The 11,989-nt window shown below is 43.0% G+C and overlaps 1 protein-coding gene across 1 annotated transcript; it reads right to left on the reverse strand.

Annotated features, from left to right (window-relative positions):
- Positions 1-1,186: 1,186 nt before the first annotated feature.
- On the reverse strand, positions 1,187-11,629 carry LOC119453318 (transcription factor MafA). Its single transcript, XM_037715357.2, has 3 exons — positions 11,433-11,629; positions 8,896-9,095; positions 1,187-2,166 (listed from the first exon to the last, which is right to left on the reverse strand). The coding sequence occupies exons 1-3, from the start codon at positions 11,622-11,624 to the stop codon at positions 1,965-1,967; spliced, it is 594 nt and encodes a 197-aa protein (XP_037571285.1). The 5' UTR covers positions 11,625-11,629; the 3' UTR covers positions 1,187-1,964.
- Between the last annotated feature and the right edge of the window lie 360 nt (positions 11,630-11,989).

Below are 11,989 nucleotides of genomic sequence, written 5' to 3' on the forward strand. Positions count from 1 at the left end.
CGGCGAGCGAATCAAGATTACCGGTCACTTCAGGCTGGGGAACGGGAAATCGCGTGCGGGTGTCACGATGAGACGATTTTGGCCTCTCGTTGATGGCTGCTCTCTTTTCTCTTTCTTCTCGGAGTGGAAATGACAGATAAGTGGCGAAGGAAGTGGTAGTAGTTGTAGCAGTAGTAGTAGTGGCTTGGTTACTGCCATGACTGCTCAACTGCCACGACTGAGCGAAGAGGTTACGCCGTGCACTGAATGCAACCGATACACTGCACAGGTATTGTATTGTAGCTTGCGGGGAATGCAATACTGCAGAAAAGAACGCCACAGTGGGAATTTACAGGAATGTGAAAGAAAAAGAAAACCAACAGTTGGGTGAGTTGGTGAGAGAAATAGCAAAAAAAAAAAAAAAAAGGACGGTGAGCCGGCAATAGGCACACACAGCACTGCTGTTTCTCCGCTGACTCTGCCCCACCATTTTGCATTCTTTTGCCTTACTGCAACATAACACGCTCCCCCCGCCCCCTGCAACTACCGTCAGCATAACTTCAAAGACAACAGGAAATAATGGATCGGAACGCCTGTTATGTACACTTACTTGGAACGTGTGACATGCACTTGCTCTCTAGCTGTTTAATAAACATGAAAAAAAAGTAAAAATTAAATTACGGGGTTTTACGTGCCAAAACCACGATCTGATTATGAGGCAGGCCGTAGTGGAGGACTCCGGAAATTTGGACCACCTCGGGTTCTTTAACGTGCACCTAAATCTAAGTACATGGGTGTTTTCGCATTTCGCCCCCATCGAAATGCATGAAGCAGTCCCAAATGCACATTTTGTAATACGAGCTCAGCCACTGTGAGAAATGCAGGCGAACCTGGAAACGGTACCACCCGTTAGAGTTGTTTCCAATTTGCTCACATTGTAATTTTTACGGACAGTACATTTCGGTTTATGGAGATTCAGTAATGGCATGAGTCACTTCTATTTATGGAATGCAGTGATGGCTTTTCAAGTACCGAATTCCAGGGTGCATTATTTGACACTTCTGGAGAGATAACTAATCAAAGGATGGTGCTGTGTGTTAATCACTGTGTAGCAGTATATGTGTCACAGACTAAGATCAGATGATAAGATTTCAATGCTAAAGAACACAATCTACTAAGTGCATGATTCATAAAACACAGCTAACAATACTTGTGTATAAGAGCTTTTATTGGGATAGATAAATAAGCAACAACACGCAATGCCTCCCCAAGACCGTACTAAAATAAAGTATATGTACAGCAATAACAATGTATGCAGTGTAATAACAATGAAGCATGCACTAATACAACTGCATGCTTTATAGCAGGCAACTAACTGTAAACAACAGGCAAATCATGTTCTCGAACAGCGTGACAGTCATACTCAACTGGGCAATAGCTCACGAAGCATTAGACTGCATTAAATACGCAGATTAAAGCAGAACTGCTGTAAAACTGTAAAGGTATGACCGTGTTCAAAGCAGTCATGAAGTTTTACACATGCAACAAAAAAACATGCAATAATCCTCGTTCTCATTGACAATGGTGGCTAGCACAGATACATCATATATAAGACAATATCCTAATAGTCAAATAATAACCATAAAGAAGAAAACATGCAGCAGACCCAATGTTTCACTGACTGCAGAACATGCTACACAAGACATGACTGAACTGAAATACACAGCAATACATTTTTTTGATCATCTAACCACGTCAAAATGGAAGGTCAGCTTTACAAGCTTGTGCACGGCCACCTATTAGATAAAGTTACAACAGAGGCCTCTGTACCATTTTTCTGACATGATAACACCATCCTCGTGTTAGGACGATACCATAGTGACTCTCATACCACAGCACATGAATATTTCATGTTCGGGTATGCGTGAAAAAGTCAAATAAATGAGCATGCTGCGTGAGGGAAGATGATAGATGAGTAGCATCAGCTAGAAGTTGGCGTTCAGGTCATCTGGTAAAGGGATGCCCTGCTTGCGGGCATAGTCCAGCAGGGTTGAGTACTTTGAGCGCAAGTTGTCCACTTCACCCTCCAATGTCTTGTTCTCCTCCTGAAGTCTTGTGATCTCTTGGATCACCACTGCCCGTTCACCTTCCAAGTCATCCTTTTGCTCTAGCCGTTTGTTGCGACAGCTGGAAAAGCATCAAAAACATTGATGTGTGAACCCAAAGGAGCAGCAACGAAAATTAAACATAATTACGTCTATGAGCTATTTGAATTCTACGTGGTCACTGTCCTTCCAGTATTATTACTAAGAAAAAAATTAAATTTTAGCTTTGTTAAGCACTTTGAATTGCTAGAAGCTGAATCGAACTTTTCATCGAGCTAGTTGGTTAATTAAAAGATTAAACACAAACCTCATGAAAACAGAAACAGAGAAAAGCCACATATACACAACAAGGATAAGCACATTATACAGTTTGTATTTAGTCTTGTAATGGCAGTTACTGCTGCCCTAAGCACTTATGTAATAGGTATTGGGATATCCTTGCGACATCACGGCTTTTTTAAACGAAGCGCTTGAAGCCTCGGAAATGAAAATAAAGAAAGGCAAATGTTTACAAATTTCTGTCCGAACCAAGAACCGCCCCCCAGCTCTGAAGCTACTCCACTACCTTTGCAGTGAAAAAAAAAAGTTACATTATAGGCTTACTCTTTGAGCTAACATTATGGTTTTAATGGGTTACCTTAAAAGATGACATCGAAAAACATAAACTGTCTTCTTTTGTACTTGAAATTAAGCCTTAAATGCACCCAACTGCCAATAGAGCAAGCAACACTCCTCCATGTCACCTCCTCCATCTTGATAAGAAAAAAATTATTTGTAACCTTACTGCACTCAACAAATTTGCTTTTAATAGAGTCACATTAAAGGTAGTATAAAAATAAGAAATGACTTTTTATTTACATTATACCTTAACAGTACACAATAGTAGAATAAAGTATGAACAGGGTGCCTTGCCGCCTTCTCCCGTCCAGTTAATCCTTGGCCCAAGATTGGGTGACTGCCAGGTCAGTGAGGGAGATTAAGAAAGGAGCACCACACATAAACTTGGATCCTTTTCAAGAATGCTTTCGTTTTGCAAACCATACGTCTTCACCACAAATAGTATATTCTCATGTAAGGGTCACACTTTTTTAATGAAATTGGGCCTGGATTTCCTGTAGACGGACACCATATTGAGAAAAAGGGAAATGAACTTGAGACGAGAACAGTCTGACAAAAACTTGTACGGCCAAGAAGAATCCTGGTGATAAATAAGAACAGACCCCGACCCCTCAGTGTGATAAAAATATTTTTTTCAGGTGGCCGTAATGTCAAGGCTTTTCTAAATAATATTTCTTTCCCTATGGTTGGCGTCTGTTGTTTTTTGAAATGGATTTGTATCTGCTTTGAAAAACTGACATGTTTGCTGCTGCAGGTGATGAGCTTGGGAAACCGATATTTTAGCTTCGCTTGCTATGCTATTCATTGAACTCGCGGAATTGGGAGCTGCTTCACCACAACTGCGTGGCTACATGAAGCCTACCATGGACGCTGGCTTGGACGCCGAGACGTACGTGAGGTTACGCAATAAAACAACAAAACAACAAAGACTACTGGAGTTTTCACACAAAGCGTGAACGTCGCTACACAAACATTACAGTGCGTACGAAGCGCAGAACTCGTGGGCGACACCTTAAAGCAGCACACTACGTACAGCTGCTAACATATGGGGTGCTAACATACGGGACAGAAACTTGGAGGTTAACAAAGAAAAAAAAATTAAATTATGGGGTTTTACGTGCCAAAACCAGTTCTGATTATGAGGCACGCCGTAGTGGGGGACTCCGGAAATTTGGACCACCTGGGGTTCTTTAACGTGCACCTAAATCTAAGTACACGGGTGCTTTCGCATTTCGCCCCCATCGAAATGCGGCCGCCGTGGCCGGGATTCGATCCCGCGACCTCGTGCTCAGCAGCCCAACACCATAGCCACTGAGCAACCACGGCGGGTCAGGTTAACAAAGAAGCTCGAGAACAAGTCAAGGACTGCACAACGTTTGATGGAATGAAAAATGTTAGGCCTAACTTTAAGCGATAAGAAGACAGTGGTGTGGATCAGAGAGCAAATGAGCTTAGCTGATATTTTAATTCACATTAAGAGAAAAAAAATGCAGCTGGGCAGGCCATATAATGTGTAGGATGGATAACCAGTGGACAATTAGAGTTACAGAATGGGTACCAAGAGAAGGGAAGCATAGTCGAGGACGGCAGAAAAATAGGTGGAGTAGATGAAATTAGGAAATTTGCAGGTGGAAATTGGAATCAGCTAGTGAGACAGGGCTAATTGGAGATCGCAGGGAGAGGCCTTCGTCCTGCAGTGGACATAAATTCATCCGTGTTTCATCCTGTCAAACTACTCCCGTCATTCTAGAGTCTTGTCCATGAAAAGAACATTAAATTTACAGGACCTTTCCCTCCGTCGCAAATGCTCCCACCTAAATCTTTTTCTTAAAATATACCATTACAATCAAGTGTTGAAACTCGCTTTATTTTCACCACCTTGCTACGTTTCAGCTAGAACCGATCACCTTTTCAAAGTAAGCTTGCCATTGTGTCGCACTAACTTATATCATGATTCTTTCGTCCCAAGAACAAGCACTGAATGGAACCACCTTCTCTCCTCCATTGCGGCCATTGCAGATGCAGAACAATTCAAGATCGCCTTGGAAAATGCCTTGTAACTCATTATCTGTTATTTCACTGCATACGTTTGTAATCATACCACTCCTTTCTGTAGTGCCTTCGGGCCTTGAAAGTATTTATAATAAATAAATAAATATCGACTGATGATGATGATGATGACATAGTGCTGTAGCGGAAGAAGTTTAGCACAAGTGGCCGATGACTTGAGCACGAAAATTGCAGTACATGGCGCTCTTGTTCCTGCATACACTGGTATCTAAAGTGTCACATGATTCAGTTTTCAAAGAGGGGGTGCCTGGAACACACTCGTTTTCAGCATACTGGGGAGCAATAGCGTCGCGTGCCGCAATTTATCTGATCGAGTGATCGGTCACTTCTGCTAATCTTTTTTCCACTGCAGCTGTACGTACATACGTTGCATGAACGTGTATGCATAGTGCTACAGGACAATTGCCGTGGGGCGCCGCTATAGGAATTTTTGCCGGTGCTTATTCGACGACTGCACAAACAACTGAAGAGGAGGCAGCGCGACAAGTGTCGATGCACCGCACAGATATCACGCCGCTGACAGGTGAAGTCTGCCTCGGACGCGAACTCGGACGTCGCGCAGCGCGTACAGTAGCGTAGCCATAAACTTTCGGGAGACAGGCACTCCCCTTTGGCCCGGGACGGGGAGGGCTGAGAGGGGAGCCTGGCAGGGCATATTAAGCCCTTCAAAATTTTTTTCTTTTCTTTTTCGAAAAGGAGAGGAGGGGAACGTGCCCCCTCGGCTACGCCACTGCGTGCGCATTAAGCCTGTTTTTCACACTGCGTTTTTTCGCAGCTGCGATTTCCGCACGTGCAATTGCGATGTTCTTTCTTTCTTTTTTTGGCTTTCGAACTCCTTTATCCTACCGAAACAAAACATAACCAGGCGGGCCACCGTGACGTGCTTACAACGATCCGCGTTGATATATTGGTTTTCGTCCACACCGCATGTACGATTTCGCAAACTTCAGCGCTCCGAACATCGAAAAATTGCGCGGGCCGACAGCTGATTTGCCGCACCTGCTTATGTGCAAGTGTGGAATTGCGAGCAAAATCGCTCCACGTGATATGTGCTTAATGCGGCGCATAAAACTCCTTAACTTCTTTTTACGCGAAACGTGAACGGAATGTTGCAGTCGAACATCTGCGTCATTTTCCGGCAGCCCCGGGAGTGGGCACGAATCGGGAAAAGTTTCGCGTGCATGGTGCGCACACCTCCGCTCGGCCGGAAAGTGCGTCGGCTAGGGAGGTGCGAATAGTGATTTTTGAGACCGAATCGAATACGAATCGAAAATTGCCAAAAGCTAATGGAATCGAATATCGAATAGTTTTCGAATAATTAACAGTCGTCACATTAACTATGTTCACATCCTAGCATTCTTAACAAGCACGTTTCTGTCATTACATAGCACGTTATGAAGCGTTATTTATTAAAAGCACAAATGGAGCATTACAAACAAATAGTTTCTTCGAATGCACAGGACTCTCCGGTTAGTGCGAGCGATCGCAGTACAGCCTGCAAAGTATGGCTGCCTAAGCGATGTATCGTGCTACACTACGCAAGTTCTCATGCTTTTGTCTATACTACGCCCACGGGGGTGAAAATTTAGCGTACTTCTGCTCCAATTTCATATTTAGTTGGGCGCAGTTGACGTTTCGAAATATTCTAAAAGTACTCGAAAAATATTCGCATTTACGAATAGTGTCTATTCGATTCGCTATTCGAAAGTTTCGAACATTCACACACCCCTAGTGACAGCGCTAACCGCCGGGGGCACCGGGAAGAGAATTTCGTTGAGTATCAACTGCGATGAAAACCGATGAGGCTACCGATACGCATCTGCGTACCGTGTCGATACTGCGCAAAGATAACGCTGCGCGGCCGGCGAAAAGGCGGTGCTGCCCCATACACGAAGAACTTTTTAGAATAAATATTTGTCTCGAACTCAGGAGTGTGGCACTTGCACAACAACATGCGGTATTACTATCTTCACAATTAGTCTGTTTTTTATATTATACAGTTGTTTTTCTTTTTCAGCTGCACCACATCTTTAAAAATTGCCTGTGGCAGATAGCACAATTGTAACCCTTGGTCTAAATTGCTCGATGAGGCGGCCATTACGTCCACTAGAAAGCAAAATGCTTAATTGAATAATTAGCACAATTACGCTAACTATCTTTTTATTTAGTTCCTTTACGGCTTATACTCACATTATACAAATTGTAGCTAATGAGTATGCGAGGTATATCGGCTTGGAACGAAATGTCAGGGGTACACCAGTTTCGAGATATTCATTTTCAAAGTGTCTGATGAAATGCATTGGCCCAGTTATTTTTGTACTTCAGTGCATGACAGTGTTATTTAAAAAAAAATAAGTGGAACAACAGTGCATTTTTATCGCAAGTTTGACGGCGCATGTCTCGAAACTAGTGCCATACTCAGAATCCCCCCCCCCCCCATTCTAAGTCAATATGCCTTGGATACTCAGTAGCTACAATTCGTATATTGAAATATGTGCCGTAAGGTAATTAATTAAAAAGTGAATTTGCCTAATTATGGTAATTATTGAATTAAGCATTTTGATTTCTCATGGAAGTAATGGCCGCCTCATCGAGTAATTTAGATCAAGGGTTAGAATTGTGCTATCTCACACAGGCAATTCTTAAAATTTTGGTGCAGCTAAAAAAAATAACACCCTATATGTACAATCTTTCCAACCCAGTCATACAAAAAAAAAAACGAATGTTTACCTGAACAATATACTCGAGTTTGTTCATTGCTTATCACTACACATTAGTTGGGTTTCAGCAAAGAAATGCACAGCTGTGATATTCAACCATTCGATCATATTGCCTGTAAAAAAAAAAAGCAACAAAGGAAAAAAACAGTTGCATTGTAGATTTACTTTCTCAGATGACAATATGCTTCAACAGGTCAAGCTTAAAGTAGCCCCAGAAAGTATGAAATAGCTTTTGTGACTGAAAATGAACGAGAAAAGTAGTGTGAATTGAGCAAATGTGTCATCATTGAGCTACGCCATCAAGCAGAGAGTAAAGAGTGTCAGCCAACTCCATGGCTTCAGAGATTAACATCATCGCAATGTAGGTAGGATCGATGCTTGCCTTTGAGATCCTGTGCACTTGAAGCGTGCGCGCACGCGCTTCAAGATATGTAAACATTCATTTGGTTGTATGACTGGGGTTGCCAGACCATATGAACGGATATGTTTCAGCAGTGTTGCTTAGTGCAGTCACTCAGCTTACTTAATCTATGCTTAAGTGTAGTCATGACAAGTAAATCAAGCTTCACATATTACAACTGAACTTAATGAACACAAAAGTACAATAGAAACTGCTTTTGGGATCATCATCAGCCTATGTTTATGTCCACTGCAGAACAAAGGCCTCTCCCAACTATCTCCAATTACCCTTGTCTTGTGCAAGAGTAGATTCCAAGTTGTGCCTGCAAATTTCCTAACTACTTCACACCGCCTCATTCACTGCCGTTCTCGACTGCACTTCACCTTCCCTTGGCCCCCCACCCACCCATTCTTTCTTTCAGTCACCTTTAATCCTTCTATTATACTTGCCGAAGTGTCTAGCTCAATAAATCCATTTGTGAGGACCATTGTTCTGTATAGGAAGCACTGGCATATTATAATTTGCTATTTTCGAGTGTGTAGAAAACTAAAACTCAGCAGGCATTTTCATATTTTCTCTCTTTACATCATTTAAGCTTTCACGCATAACGTTTTCAGCTAGGCGCGACTGAAGAGAAGCAACAGTGAAGCCTATATTTTAAAATCTGAATCACCAAGCTGTACCAACCAACACACAATTGTACTTTGCTGCCGAATTATTCCATTTATAGAGATTTCGTTCTGAACAAACATAAAAAGCACGAGAAAATACCGGCTCAATGACACTTTCCCTGTATCCCAGTTACTGTGCCGTTTTGTTCCTTCCCTATGTACAATAGAATCCATGTCTGCTCCATGTCTACAATGCCTGAGAGTACTGTGTACACTGCGGTAGCTCAATACATCTATTGAACATGAACACCAGTTTTAGTTTCAGCTCTCCAGTATAAATTTTCTGCACCACGAAGCAAGAAGAGTTGTGCAGGTTTTGCAAGCCAGCATACCTCGCTGCATAGCCTCGGTTCTTGAGTGTCCTCCGCCGCTGCTTCATCTTGACAATTTCGGACCGGGTCAGGCCGGATGCTTTCAACTGGCGATTGAGGTCACGCACTGAGAGGTGCACCAGCTCTTCATCGGACATGGTGATCTTGCTGCTGATCGCCAATGGTAGGTCCTCCAGCACCTCTGACTGTGCCAAGTGCATCTTGAAGAAAGGAAACAATCACTTTTACTTTATTCCACTCGGCCAAGTTGCTCAAAAGGTAAGTGTTCTGGCAGCTATTAGTGCCAACATACAAATAGAAGTGAGAATCACTTAGGCAAGAGTTATGTCAATAATAATCCCTACACTGTGGTTAACTTAGTTCTGGGCATGCCCTGCTCCAACAAGACCTGATTATATCTCCTACAGCATTACTAAACAATAGTTATTTGAAAGCATGCCATGGAACATATTTACAAATGGCAGGTCAATCCACTACTTATAGCGAAAATCCCACAGAATGGTGCATGCCTAACCAAGATTACATGCATTAAAACATAATGGAAAACAGGAATTTCAAGCATGTGCAACAAAATTAAGGCAAGCTTTTATGTTATATTATGCATATGCTCTTTTCTGCACACACAGACCTAATATTAGGCTCAGGTACACATAACAGAATGATCTAACAAATGCGTATGTTTACTTGCTACATTCTGCATGTGTTTCACAAGTTCTCTTAGTTGAGTGTAACAGAACTGTTTTCTTTCTTCCAATACAAAGTGCTTCAAGTAGCAAATGCCAAGGTTTGTGCTTGTATAAATATGTAAACAAAACATAGTGAGATGTAATTTCTTTAACAAATGTGTTGTGTCTAATTTTCCAACATACTGTTACAAAGAAAAAATGGTCGCAGCATCATTTTTTGTGTGGCCATCATTCAAAAAGCTATTCTGAAGAACACACTGATGAGCCTAAGTAACACGTAAGGACGTCCATTCTTCATGCCAACAAGCATCTACTGCCATTTCGTCGAATCAAACAGAATAATGGGGTTCAACATAAAGCAACAAACAGGCTATGAGGCAAGCCACAGTAAAGTGCTCGGGATTAATTCGTACCATCTGTATTTCTTTGATGCACACCTAAATATAAGCACCACGAGCATTTTTGCATTCAGCACCCTCAGAATGGTGCCAGGAATCGAAACTGCGACCTTGTGTTCAGCAGCAGGAAGGTATATAGCCACTGAGTCACACATTCATTGTGATAAAGGTACAACTGCACATTAATATTATTAATATTAATTTCATAGGTGATGGTGCACATAATGCAATAATGCCTACGAGCACTATTTCAAAATTTCTATACACAATGGTTCGGCCATCATCGTGCTATAAATTGCAGGCAGAGTTCCAACAGGTTTTTAATACTAACATTTCACTCGAATGAAACTTGTATGCTCCGCATCAGTTGCAACAATGAAAGACAAATTGGTGAAGTGACAGTTTCTTGTTCTAAATTTGATGTCTGTGCTGAGGGCAACTCTAGCAAATAAATGTATTTGCTTTTCTCAGTAATTTTGCATAACGGCACCTCAAGGCAGCCTTAACCACAAGCCAAACCCACATCTGCTGCGTGACCACCCAAAGTATCCGATACAAATCAAGCTAAGGCCAGCAATAAGACACTTGCAATAAAGCTGCGAGATAATAAATTTCAACAGGCTCACAAGTAACTCAACATGCGGTACTACAATATACATCTTCGTAGATCTTCATAAACAGAGTTGAAGTTCTTCTCTGTCGCAAGCAAAATTAAGCTGAACTAGAAATATGATGCTCGACGTCTCACTTTAAAGAAGCATAACAACGTTAACCAACCGTAACTACAGGAGGCACGCGCGCGTTAATAGCCGTACGAACACGGAATTATTATAAACAACACGCTAAATGCGCACTTTCGGAATGCGCAACCACTTTTTTACACTGTAGACCGCGACCTCGGCCGGGAACGCTCGACTCAACACGTCTACATATCCGGCCGAAATGTGCAATCAATTAGCAATCTCAGTACAACGTTAGGTTGCACATGTAGCTAGCGCTCTTAAATTTTCGCGCAGCCGTTAGCTGGAGACAGGTCGCCGGTTTCAAGGGAAGCGACAGTGTTTACTGAAGGTAACATCGCTTGGCGTACTTTTAATCCACTGTGAACATGCACGTTTCATAGGTGCGTAAATAACGTCTTCGAACAAAACAGTGAACGCGACAACTTCAACTGTGACATCCAGAAAAGGACGAAGCCTGCGGGCATGCCGGACGAACAACCTCTGAACGGAGGTCAATGACAACTGGCAACCTCCGCAACGCCTAAGGCTAGGCTGGATCTAAGCGATCGACAGTAGTGTGACATTCTCCGACTCGCATCACGAATCACCGAAAAGGACAACCGGCGTTACCTGGTGATCGCCATATCCCATCATCATGACGGAATCCAAGCGCGCAGGTCGCGTACGACAGCGTCAGTCGCAAATGAAGGCCTGCGCTGCCAGTTAGTTACCTTGTCGACGCGACTCAATGCATCCTTCGTCTTCAGTTTCGAGCTTCGCTTCTTCATGGCTGGCTTGACACGATGGCGGGCCGTTCCACTCTCGTTGCCACAGATCCGCTGAGTCAGCCGCGTTTTGTACGGACCAGCGATCGCTAGCGTCCGATCTACAGGAGGCAGACAACATTCAGTGGGCGCCGCCATATTCGCCTACCGAGTGAATCAGGCCCGGCTTCCGCTCGCGTGTATGCGCCAACAACAGATGGCGCCAGCGACGTGCTATCTTGTTATCTTAGGCGGAAAGTGAAAAGGCGCCAATTTTGAAGTTCGAGTCAGACGCTTTGAGAGCTTTCGAGCCTCAGGGAGCTTTATTTGCTTGATTTGTCGAACGAGAACATCCGCAGGCATTGTAAGATTATAACGCTCGGCGGCTGTGCGCGCGTTTCTTAAAAAAAACGAAGGGAAGAAAATGCATCTTAATTTTTGAGTGTGTATAGGTGTGCCCCGAAGCACAGGCGTGACGTTATAACCTTTTACGTACTGCCGAAAAAAATGTCTCAAAACAGACG

Source organism: Dermacentor silvarum, chromosome 5 (genome assembly GCF_013339745.2).
Source record: "Dermacentor silvarum isolate Dsil-2018 chromosome 5, BIME_Dsil_1.4, whole genome shotgun sequence".
Classification (NCBI taxonomy): domain Eukaryota; kingdom Metazoa; phylum Arthropoda; class Arachnida; order Ixodida; family Ixodidae; genus Dermacentor; species Dermacentor silvarum.